We start from the raw sequence: 13,758 nt of genomic DNA on the forward strand, positions 1-13,758 counted from the left end.
CAAGGTACTAAATAGTGTATAATAAAGCTGGCTCTTTGGTGCTATAGAGAATGGTAAAAGTGGGAGGCAGAAGGTACGAAAGGGATATTCAAACTCATAAATTGAAAATAAACTGACAAAACATGACAAAAAATGAAGCAGAACATTAAAGACTGAACAACACAACCTAATCAAAACGCAGGAGTGATCAGTAAAATAAATAACAGAAATATACAGTAGAACAGATAAAAATAAACGAGCAATTATAACTTATCAGTCCTTTTATGCCAACAAATTGAAGAATTTGTTTGATAATGCTAAAATACATTCCTGGGAAAACAGCGAATGAACCATATCATATTGCATATTGCAGAAAAACTAGGGATGTCAGCTTGGTGAAGATTTACTAATCAATTACTCGTTGGATTTACCAAGTGATACTCGAGTTCTCGCTCGGTAAATCATATACAAAATGGAAACACAAAAATATACTGTTTTATGTACATGTATTGTGGCTCGTAGTCGTATGATAGTAAAACCCTCAACATGAGAACTGTAGAAAAACACATTTAATGATCTACAAAGGGTGACGATTAGAACAAACTTTACATTAATCACTTTTCTGAGGGTCGATACCAGGTGTAACGAATTTGCTCTTGTAAACTTATTCGGGAACGTAGGGATTTCTCAATTTGTTTGGTAACTAACAGTCCTGCTGATGAAAATATATTCTCTGAAGGTACAGAGATGGGAGAGTGAATATAATTAGCTAAAAACATAAGCCTTGGAAAAGTGCTCATATTCATAAATCCTATATGTACCTTTTGGTGTAATTTTAAATGACAGTTGAACGCAAATATTCTAATATTAATTTTATTTTTATTAATTTTGATTAATGAATGATAATTTCCCGGCAGGCACTCTCAATAAAATTATTTTTTTGTTTATAAACTTGAGAAAGCAACAACATTGTCACAAAAGACCGATAAGTTGAGTATCATTTTGGTAATCGATACTCGGTACTAGTCACAAAAGACCCATAAGTCAAGTTTCATTTTGGTAATCGATATTCGGTACTACAGATCGATCCTTGAGTACTTGTTGACATTCCTAATAAAAACTGTTCCATAATATGGATTCATTATAAGTTTATATGGTTATTATCATGGGTTTTGTTTGTAAAGACTAACCACAAATTTTAATACCCATACTCCTTTTCCCACAATTCATGTTATGAACTGCAAACATTATATTTAAAATACTTTTTTATTTGTGAAGAGCATTCACTGATATTCACATACACAATTAAAGTACAATAAGAAAAATTATTCACAAATATTGAAACACATTATAATAGTTTTTATGCAGTTAAGCTGCATTATGCGAGCACCCTAGATTTATGGTCTACCCAATAAATGCTGAAATACTTGCCATTGTTATTATCTAGCTGGCTACTATGTTATATGTAACTAATTGAACACTTTTTTAATACTTTTAATTCTGGATTACAAAAAATATGACCAGAAAAACCTTAAATGATCGTCGAATCACCCAAAAGTTTTGAAGTTGCACATAGGAAGTAGTGCTCATTAGGAATCCTTATGTAGTTTATTATCGCCTGTGCTTTTGGCTAAGATGTCAAAGAACAATTGTATGAAATATTTAATCGCCGAAAATCTTTAAAGACAAGTAGTTTAGATTTCCCAAATGGCAAAAGTCGTAGGAATATTGTTTGTCGGCAATACGTAGTACTACGTCAGTAGTCTATTATATAATAAGTTCAACTGTTCATGCTGTTGGCGGCAATTTCAAATTAGAAGACGAAATTTTCGTATCTTTCAATTTGGAGGCAGGGGTTCAAATTAGCGGTGGTCCGATGTCCGCGACCTTCCACTTTCGATTTGGTTACAAGCCACGCCCGACGGTCCTTCCACTCTGAGACAACTATAACACAGTTATGGTAGTCTCAGTTCCACTTGAAAGAAAATAAAAAATAACTTTGCAAACCTTTTCGCCAAAGTCTCCAAATAAACGATCTCAAAACTTATTTTAATCATTATTATTCATGACAGCGATGTCCATTTTGTTCAACCACTAGCTAAATTCAGAAAGTCGCCGACAAAAAATTTGTTAATTCGAGTAAAATCGTAACTGACTGACAAAAACAACATTGTAAACACAATGACAATGGCTGCCGTGAAGAAGACAATTACACAATATCGGAATCGATTCCGGCAGCGGATAAGGGTAATTCCGGGTTTTAACTACAAAAAAAAAAATCCATGCAGGTGACAAAATACATCTATGCATGGTAAATGAATATAATTGAAAACCAAAAGATATATGTTAAAGAAAGAAAAAGCAGAAAATATTTTATACAGAAACTCAAAATTTAAATACTTTTTGACAAATTTTAATGTCAAAATCCTATAAAATTTGACAGCTGGGAACAGTATATTTAACAATATATATGTTCCTGGTCTCAGTATAAATTTTCTTTATCAGTGATAAATGTTGATAATGCATGTAAGATGCTTTTAAAGTGTAAACATATTACTGCAATTTTGAAGGGATATTTTTTTCTCAATTTTGAAGGGTCAGTTATATCAGAAATATAAGGGGAGTCCCTGGAGTTGCCCCATCCCCTCCCGTTTGAGAACTTGGAAATGGTCGAGTTCCCCGCCCCCAAAACCATACATACTCATGTATGGGACAATATAACTAATCAAATGAAATATTGGGGGAGTCCATGGGGTTACCAACCCCCTCCTGTTTGGGAACTTACGAAACGGTCGAGATCCGGCCACCCCTAAACACAATATATATTCAAGTATGGGACAATATAATAAATAAAATGAAATATAGTGGGAGTTCCTGGAGTCACCCCACACCCTCCTGTTTGAGAACTTGGAAACGGTCGAGATCCCAACCCCTAAACCAGATATATTCAAGTATGGGACAATATAATAAATAAAATGAAATAATAGGGGAGTCGCTGGGGGTCACCCCACCCCTCCTGTTTTAAAATTTGAAAACGGCTGAGATCACTGTACACCCTCCTAATTGAGAACTTGGAAACTGTAGAGACCCCCTCCCCTTAACCATATATATTCATGTTTGTTACAATATAAAAAATAAAACGAAATAATAGGGGAGTCGCTGGGGGTCACCCCACCCCTCCTGTTTTAAAATTTGAAAACCGTTGAGATCACCACCCCTTAACAATATATATATTCATGTATGGGACAATATAAGAATTCAAATGAAATATAGGGGGAGTCCCTTGGGTCACTGTACACCCTCCTGTTTGAGAACTTGGAAACGGTCGAGATCCCCACCCCTAAACAATATATATTCATGTATGGGTCATTATAACTAATTAAATGAAATATAGGGGGAGTCTCTGGGGTCACTCTACCCCCTCCTGTTTGAGAACTTGGAAACTGATGAGATCCTCACCCTTAAACCATATATATTCATGTATGGGACAATATAACAAATCAAAATGAAATATAGGGGAAGTCCTTGGGGTCACCCTACCCCTTCCTGTTTTAGAACTTGAAAAACCTCCAGATCCCCACCCCTAAACTATATATATTCATGTATGGGACAATATAACAAATCATTTACATTTACTATGGGCAGGTCAGTCAGACCTCACCTTTGATTCTTGTAGTAGTGAACATTTGTCTGATTTGTATCTCATAACTTTTGTACTGTAGAACACAAACTCAGTTTTCTTTACTATTCATACTATTACATGTTCGTACTAAATTTAACACGTACTACTAACAGTCAACTAAAACCAACGTTAACTACCAACTAGAACAACTGCAATCATTGCGAACTTGTACCACTGTAGACTCACCATAAAAAATATACATTGATATATGCATTGCTTTTGAAACCTTGATAACATATAAATTATTTGCCTTAATAATTAATTCACATAAATGTACAATATATGAATGTTTAATGTTGAATCAACATTGCCACAGTTTTCATAATTACGTTTGCCTTAGTTTTTGGTTAACTGCCTTCAGCGCTTACAGCGCTTTGATTACAAATATTCATGTACAATATACAAGTATTCACAAATGTTCATGTGCAATACTTATAAATTATCGTTGATCATGTCAACAAGATTGATTTTCTCACTTGAGCCAGTATGAAGTCAGCGAGAAAAGTAGTCGAGTGGAGATGACCAATGATAATCTGTTTATCGCTATTTTACCTATCATTTTCATGTCAATTTCAATAGCAACTCTATGTGCCTCTTTAGTTTCTAGCGATAATTTTCCATCTCAAGTGAGTAGCATGATATGAAAAATTATCACAAAAAAAGATCAAAGGAAAAATGCACAAATTAGTGATAAAAGAGTTTTGACAAATATATAAATATAAATATGAACAAACAGTCATGTACAACAGTATTCACAAATATTCAAGTACAATATGATAGTATTCATAGGCATCTGTAGAATTGAAACACATTTTAAGAGCTTTCACAAATATTCATGTGCAATATAATTGATTCCAAGGTTTTTCCAAGCTATGAACATTAAAACTTATGATCTACCTACTGTATATTCTCATTATATTAGTATCACATGAATTCTGTAAATTCAGAAATTATTGCAATGTTTTAAATTTATTATTGTGAGAAATGAGACAGGATTATCATCACAATGATTTAAACTTGCATTTTGATATTTTTTATCTGAATTTAACAGGATTTTTTTCAATATAGCAAAAATTAAAATTGCATTTTAAATGAAAAAATGGCAATAATAGATGCAAGCAATATACTGAATTGACAGTAATATTTATTCGATGACAGTTCATTGTGTATTTACCTTTTTTCAGTGTCAACTAGTGCTTTACCAAATGGTCCTCCACAGAGATTATTTAGACCTCCTCCAGTATCAATGACTGGACCAGTGCCCATTATACCACCACAGTTTATCAACACTGGAGTAATCTATGGACCACCACAGGGCCCAGGACCATATCCAGTTGCTCCTATTCAGGGATTCCCATCACCACCTCCCGTGTCAACAGCTCCTCCACCTCCCATACCCGGAGTATCTTCTCCAGTAAGTATAAATCATTTCTTAAGGACGGTCTCCTATTCAGGGATTCCCATCACCACCTCCCGTGTCAACAGCTCCTCCACCTCCCATACCCGGAGTATCTTCTCTAGTAAGTATAAATCATTTCTTAAGGACAATCTCCTATTCGGGGATTCCCAAAGCCATCTCCTGTGTTTACAGCCCCTCCACCTCCCATACCAGGAGTATCTTCTCCAGTAAGTATAAATCATGTCTTAAGGACGGTCTCCTATTCAGGGATCCCCATCACCACCTCCTGCATGTCCTGTGTCTACAGACCTTCTACCTCCCATACCCGGCGTATCTTCTCCAGTAATCATAAATCATTTCTTAAGGACAGTCTCCTATTCAGGGATTCCCATCGCCATCTCCTGTGTCTGCAGCCCCTCCACCTCCCATACCAGGAGTATCTTCTCCAGTAAGTATAAATCATGTCTTAAGGACGGTCTCCTATTCAGGGATCCCCATCACCACCTCCTGCATGTCCTGTGTCTACAGACCTTCTACCTCCCATACCCGGCGTATCTTCTCCAGTAATCATAAATCATTTCTTAAGGACAGTCTCCTATTCAGGGATTCCCATCGCTATCTCCTGTGTCTGCAGCCCCTCCACCTCCCATACCAGGAGTATCTTTTCCAGTAAGTATGTATCATTTCTTTAGAATGGTCTCCTATTCAGCTGCACCACTTCTATGTCTGTAGCTCCTCCACCTCCCATACCAGGAGTATCTTCTGCAGTAAGTATAAATCATGTCTTATGAATTGTCTCCTATTCAGGTGCACCACTTCTGTGACTACAGCTCCTCCACCTCCCATACCAGGAGTATCTTCTCCAGTAAGTATAAATCATTTCTTAAGGACAGTCTCCTATTCAGGGATCAATCACCACCTCCTGTGTCTACTGCCCCTCCACCTCGAATAACCATGTCTTATGGATGGTCTTCTATTCAGGGATTCCCATCGCCATCTCCTGTGTCTACAGCCCCTTCACCTTCCATACCCGGAGTATCTTCTCCAGTAAGTTTAAATCATGTCTTAAGGATTTTTTCCTATTCAGGGTAACAACCTCCATACCAGGAGTATCTTCTCCAGTAAGTTTAAATCATGTCTTCAGGATTTTTTCCTTTTGGGGTAAAACAACCTCCATACCAGGTGTATCTTCTCTAGTGAGAGTCAACCGTGTCTTAAAGATGGTCTCCTATTTAGGTTCACCTGATCCTGTGTCTACAGCTTCACCACCTCCCATACCTGGTGTATCTTCTCCAGTAAGTATAAATCAAGTCTTAAGAATGGTCTCTTAATGAGGGTCACCACCTCATATATAAAGTGCATCTTTACAGTGGTTAGAATTCATGTCTTAACGGTGGTGTCCTATTCAACACCTCCTGTTTCTACCGCTCATAGTCTTAGTGTTTTTTTCCAGTGAGTATAAATCATGTCTTAAGGTCAAGTTAAGGATGGTCTCCTATTAAGGTTCACCACCTTCAACATTGCCTCCTCCCATACCAGGTGTGTCTTTACCAGTGAGTACGGTATATATCAAAGTAAATGATAACCATTGAACAGTCTGAACATATCTTAATTAAATGCAAATAAATTGTTCAACTTAAATTATTGACTTTATAATTTATTTTTCTGTCTTTTAAAAACTATTCAGATAAAACTGCTTTACTAATTTATTAAAAGTCACGATATATACATGTAATATTGCTTTAGACAGTGAAAAAATGTCAAAGTTTCAGTGATACTTAGAATAAAAGATTTTGTTTAAACTAATTAGATTTTGTTTAAACTAATTAGAATCTCCTTTTCTTTCCAGAATCAGCTTCAAGAAGTTTATAGACATGGAACAACATACTATGCCCCTGAGATGCAATATCCACAGATTAAAAAGTTTTCTCCTGTAAAAAGAACAAAATCAGCCATACCAATAGTCAATCCTGAGGTGAGTTATTTCCCTTGAGTAACCAGCATCACATTAATATTCTTGTTAAACATTGACAATAATAGTTATCTTAAATAAAATCTTAAATAAGTATACTATGGAGCGCATTAATCAGCGATTTTCAATGCAAACTCATGGACAAGTAAATTTTAGCTCAAAATGGTCTAAATATATTTTTCTTTCACCGCAAGTTTCATTTCTGCAAATTCATTGGTCAGTTCAAATAAACAAGGAGAGAGTAATTGGTGGTCTGACACCTAATAGAATGAGTGCAGTATAAAAATGATTATTTATGCATCTCCACTATAGAAACCGTGTAATCTTTTTAACATTTTAAAAGATGTGATGATTCTATTGTTGCCTTACATTATTGATATTTGTATTGTGTGGTTTTTCTTCTTTCAAAATAATACACATTTAACATTAAGAAAGTCTCATATATTAACAATTGCAGAATTTTCCATTTGATTAAATTTATAAATATATGTAAAAACAAAAACTTCAGATTTAACATAATGCTCATATTGGTTGAAATTTTATAAATGTGTATGTAGCAAAAAAAAAAAAAATACTGTTTGAGTTTTTGGTATACATTGAAATAGATACAAGTAGAGCTTAAAAAACTATGAGGAAGAAAAACACATGTTAAATAGAAACAATGATTTGTATAAAATTTTGTCATCACTTGGCGTCCGTTGTCCATCATCATAACTTTTACAAAAATCTTCTCCTCTGAAACTTTTGGGCCAAATTTAACCAAACTTGGCCACAATCATCATTTGGGTATCTAGTTTGAAAAATGTGTCTGATCACCCAGCCAACCAACCAAGATGGCCGCCATGGCTAAAAATAGAACATAGGGGTTAAAATGTTGATTTTGGCTTATATCTCTGAAATCAAAGCATTTAGAGCAAATCTGACTCGGGGGTAAAATTGTTTATTAGGTGAAGATCTATCTGCCCTGAAATTTTCAGACAAATCGGACAACCCTTTGTTTGGTTGCTGCCCCCAAATTAGTAATTTTAAGGAAATTTTTCAGTTTTTGGTTATTATCTTGAATATTATGATAGATAGAGATAAACTGTAAACAGCAATAATTTTCAGCAAAGTAAGATCTACAAATAAGTCCCTATGACCAAAATTATCATTTGACCCCTTAAGGAGTTTTTGCCCTTTATAGTCCATTTTTAACCATTTTTCTAAAATTTTTGTAATCTTTTACAAAAATCTTCTCTGAAATTACTGGGCGAAATTTGACCAAACTTGGCCACAATCATCATTAGGGTATTTAGTTTTAAAAATGTGTCCCTTGACTCGGCCAACTAACCAAGATGGCCGCCATGGCTAAAAATAGAACATAGGGGTAAAATGTAGATTTGGCCTATATCTCTAAAACCAAAGCATTAAGAGCAAATCTGACATGGGGTAAACATGCTTATCAGATCAAGATCTACCTGCTTCAAAATTTTCAGATGAATCGGACAACCCGTTGTTAGGTTGCTGCCCCTGAAATTAGTAATTTTAAGGAAATTTTTGCCGTATTCGCTTATTATCTTGAATGTTATGATAGATGGAGATAAACTGTTAAACAGCAATAAATTTCATCAAAGTGAGTTCTACAAATAAGTCAATATGACCAAAATGGTCAGTTTACCCCTTAAGGAGTTATTGCCCTTTTATAGTAAATTTTTAGTAAATTTTTGTTATCCTTCACAAAAATCTTCTCCTCTGAAACTACTGAGATGAATTTAACCAAAGTTGTATACAATTATCACTAGGGTATGTAGTTAAAATATTGTGTCTGATGACCCCGCCCATGGCCGACATGGCTATAATAGTACATAGGGTAAAATGCAGTTTTTGGCTCATACATCTAAAGTTCTAAACCCAAAGAATTTCGAGCAAATCTTTCAAAAAATAAAATTGTTCATTAGGTCAAGATCTATCTGCCCTTAAATTTTCAAACCATTCAGGCAACCTGTTGTTGGGTTGCTGCCCCTCAATTAATTTTTCAGCTTTTAGTTATGATCTTGAATATTATTATAGATAACTATAGAGATAAACTGTAAACAGCAATAATGTACTGCAAAGTAAGACCAACAAATAAGTCAACATGAACAAAATGGTCAACCGACCCCTTAAGGTAATATTGCCCTTTATAATAAATTTTTAACAATTTTCACAAATTTTGTTGTAAATTTTTACAAAATAATTTACACTGAAACTACTGGGCCAAGTTCATTTTAGATAGAGATAATTGAATGCATCAAGAATGTTCAGTACAGTAAGATCTACACATACATCACCATCACCAAAACACAATTTTGTCATGAATCCATCTGTGTCCCTTGTTTGATATGCACATAGACCAAGGTGAGCGACACAGGCTCTTTAGAGCCTCTAGTTTAGTTTTCTCTTTATGACATTCCATGATTGTAAACACACAAAGTTTTCAAAAGATCCCAATTATTTTTTATACAATCAATCTGTGTATATATAAAATGAAATTCTTTTCATTTAAGGAAATAACTGGTAATGTTTATGTGGAGGGTGTTGAAGGAGAACAAGAAGTAGGTCAGGATCAGTTTCAGGTGGATAACAGAGATGCCATGCTCCAAGAAACAATCGATAGAGAATTTGGATTTGAGGATCAAACCGAGCCTCCATCATTGTATGAAGGTAGTAAATCTGTTGCTGAACCTGTTTCAGACAAAAGATTGTTTACAGATGGACAGTCTTCAGAGACAATAGAACACACTGATAGTGATTTAGACTCTTTATCATCAAGGTTAACAACAGACATCAGTAATTATACTATAGCATTCAGTACAGATCAGGAAGTCATTGAGAAGGATGATGATCAAGAGGATGAAAGGAACTCTCCTGTTATGGAGGTTAAAAATAGTCTGCCTGTTGTTGAGAGTGTTCCAATTGTAGAACAACAGGACAGTCTACCAGCTGATAGGATATCTCCTGCTATTGAAAAAGGAGATAATCGTGATGATGAAAGAAACTCTCCTGTTTTGGAAGTTAAGAATAGCATGTCTGTTGTTGAGAGCTCTCCAGTTGTGGAAAAAGCTGACAGTCTAGCAGTTGAAAATACATCTCCTGCCTTAGAAGATAAAAATATTCTGTCTGTTGTTGAGAGCTCTCAAGTTGTGAAACAAAATGACAGTCTGTCAGTTGATAAGACATCTCCTGCCATAAAAGAGAAGAATGTTGAGAGCTCTCCTGTCGTGGAGGAAAAAAACAGTGTGTTAGTTGATAAAAGCTCTCCTGTTCCTGAAGATACAAAAGATACTTCACAAGAAGCAGCTGATGCCTCAAGCTCACCAGAAATTTCAGTTACATAGTCTTTCATAATTATTGTTAAGTGTTTTTGCAATTTTGTTTATGTATAGTATGTGAGGTATCATGTTGGTAGAGAGTGTTAAAGTTACAAGCATTATTATTTTCTGCAATTTAAAGCTTGTTTTGAAATTATATGAATGATAAGATACATGTAAGGCATGAGTAGTCATCTTTGAGCATAGTATTTTCATCATCATATATAGATATTGTCCATTTTGTCAGTTAAATGGGTAATTATGTATAAACTGATGAGTCTTGGTAACAGTTAAAACATTTTAAATTACTGCATAAAATTTTGTGTCCTTTTTTAAGTAGTTTTAAAATTAAAATCCTTGGATATTGGTTTATTCTTCTCTCTCTCTCTTATTTTCTTTCTTCTGCATATTATATCATGAACCATAAAGTATGAAGCTGAAGGACATTGAGAACCCGAAATTTCAGAGACTTACAAATATAACAAACTTTAGCTAATCTATCCCTGGGGTAGAAAATCCTAAGTATTTCCAAAGAATCAAAAGTTTTGTAAATTGCTAATTACAAAATTACCATGTATCTTTGATGCTTTTTTTTGGTCAATTGATGTTGACATAAAATTTTGATGTAACAGTTTGAAGAACTAAAGATAATTTGCAATTTTGGTAACTGCAATATTAATGTGCCTTTCCAAAGTCTGGAAATTTGTCAAATTTGTTGTAATTGTTAATTATCTAGTTTTATTTTTTGTCCTTTAATAAATTTGGTGTTAATGGGAGATTTATGTTTGCCTCTGAAAAATCATTTAAAATATATTTTACAAGGTTTGTAAGTCCTTGTGGTTTGTGTAGTATTTTCTGTAATTATGAATAGTACAAAGCACTCACTATTTTAGGTGGTTCTCATGACAATTAGCTAGTTGGGACTAATCCAACTAAAGAACTTTTTTCTCATCTTGTGTTGTTTTGTACAATTTAGAGTTTGTCATTTTGTTTTTTTCTAAATACAACAATGTACTTGTCTATTAAGGTGGTACCCAACACTTTAACTAAAATTACTTTGGTTCGTTTAATTTTCTTAAAATTTTGAAAAAGGATTAACTTTGACCCTTTGACAAAAATATAATAATTTAAAAAATTTGAACCAACCGTTTTATCAGAAAAATTACACTGGTTATATAGCAGTTTGATGAACACTTATTTTGATCATTTAGAAGCGTAATATTCCCTTAACAACACAACTTTATCAAAACGTTTAGCTGATTTTGCAGAGTTATCTCCCTGTAGTGTTAGGTACCACCTTAATGAAGTGTGAATGGTTGCTCATTGATATATATACCTCATATCTCAATTTATTCAAATGTAAAAAAATGTTCTGGTGTGAATAAAGGATCCAACAATTACTCCTATTGTTTACTGTGGAATCATTATTGTTTGTGAGATTCCAGTTTTTCATAGATTTCATGAAAATACTATTAGGAAATTACAATATTCAAATCTTCAAAGAACATTTTATACAAGCTTGTATGCAGATTTTGGCAAAACTACAAAATTCAATATCCACAAAAAAACGACTTTTCCTCAATACACAAAACTTAGTTCCCTCAATACACAAAAGTTAGTACCCTCAAAAATAACTGAATACACAGTAATTTAGTTCACTCATTGTAACCAGCATTTAAAATGTGCTGTTTGTTTTGTTTAATTAGGTATGCTTTTAAACTGGGTTCTGACCATTTCTTAGAAAAGGAGTAAGATCAGAAAGGTCTGAAATTGTAGCCATAAAAATGTTCATGAAAGAAAAGAAAATAGCATTTAAAAAAATATCATTGATTGGTAACTATCAAATATACATTTAAAGAATATTGCATTTGAGGAACTATCATGGATCAGTAATTATTAAATATCTAAAAAGGGGTTTCCAATAATGGGGAAAAAATCTGCTTTGGGGATAATGCAGATATAACATCAGTACAATATAAAAGTAAATTTGTATAAGGATTATATTTATTTTATCATGCGAAATCAAGTACAATGTATAATATGTATCTATCAGTATTTGTAAAAAAATGTTGGTTTAGTTGAATATTTTTGGACATTTTTTGTCCATATTGGTATTATATTGTGATGTATCGTGTTTTACAGGACTTTAAAAATGCATTATAAACTTAAAACTACAGAATAAATTCATACGGAGTTACTGTAAATTTAGAAATTATTGCATGCTTTTACTATCATGACTATTGCAGATTTAAAAGAATGGACAAAAATGCAAAAGTAATATTGTAATAGTATGGTAGTTGTTTCATACTCCCAGTCCATTGGCGGATCCAGGGTTGGAAACCCCTTTTTTTGGCCGATCAATGCATTTGAATGGGGGACATATAGTTGGAACCCCCCCCTTTGTCCTGGGTCGGGAACCCCCCTTTTTTAAAATGGCTGGATCTGTCCCTGGAGTCCATTCATTTCGATGTGATTACTTCATATGAATGGAATGAATTAAAAAGGATGTGTACAGTTGCCAGATAAATTCGAGAATGGAAATGGGGAATATGTCATATAGACAGCAACCCAACCAAATAGCAGATAGTACTTTTTCAACAAACTTTAGAGCAACTCCTTGTTGAAATTAGATCTTTTATATGGTTTTGACTATTTGTTCTTTAGTCCAGTATGTTATTGAATGCATCTTATCTCCTGAAACAATCTGATTTGTTAAATCTTATCGCTAGCCTTTAAACTGCCAACTTAAAGTCTCAACGCATTATCCTTGGGAGTTTGTTCCGGTGAAAATCCTTAATATGCAACACAAAATTTGTAATAAGTGAATATTTTGAGTTCGTGATTGACTAAAATTAATGTCATGTGATAAAAATCCACTGTTTTATGTTGTCAAAAGGAGTACTTAAATTTGTTTTGTAATTATTGAAAGAGGCTCATATTACAAATTATTTTTTTTTTATACGACTTTATATATATGTTTATATGTTTGTAGTATTAAAGAAAATTCTGTTCATGTTTCTTGAGAATTGGAGATTAAGATTTAGCTCAGGGCTGTTCTCAAATTTAACGGGTGGGGTGGGGGATGTAAGGCTCTGAAATTTAATAAATATTGGTTGCATTTTCGATAAAATTACAAAAGTTTTGCAAAAAAGGGATTGTCTACTTTTCAGGTTTGGAAAAATTCTATAGCATATCCAATACTTCAAGTACTTGTGAAGAAAAATTATTGTATTTTAAAAACAGTTATACCATATTTGAAAATGTGATCATTAAAAAATTAGGATCTTAGAACTAAATTAGAACTAAAACTAGATCTCACATTAGAACCTTGTAAAAAGCATATATAATTAGTTTATTTTATCATAACAAAGTGATTTTCAGATGTAGATATTATATT

General features: G+C 33.6%; 1 protein-coding gene across 1 annotated transcript in view; it reads left to right on the forward strand.

The window, feature by feature from the left end:
- LOC143058195 (uncharacterized) overlaps positions 1–12,076 on the forward strand; it is a 29,632-nt gene extending 17,556 nt beyond the window's left edge. Inside the window, exons 10-12 of the mRNA XM_076231654.1 lie at positions 4,846–5,075; positions 6,910–7,035; positions 9,558–12,076. Of these exons, the coding sequence (XP_076087769.1) occupies positions 4,846–5,075; positions 6,910–7,035; positions 9,558–10,388 (1,187 nt within the window). The 3' untranslated portion in view covers positions 10,389–12,076. The remainder of the gene's footprint in view (positions 1–4,845; positions 5,076–6,909; positions 7,036–9,557) is intronic.
- The last annotated feature ends 1,682 nt before the right edge of the window (positions 12,077–13,758 follow it).

Source organism: Mytilus galloprovincialis, chromosome 14 (assembly GCF_965363235.1).
Source record: "Mytilus galloprovincialis chromosome 14, xbMytGall1.hap1.1, whole genome shotgun sequence".
Lineage (NCBI taxonomy): Eukaryota > Metazoa > Mollusca > Bivalvia > Mytilida > Mytilidae > Mytilus > Mytilus galloprovincialis.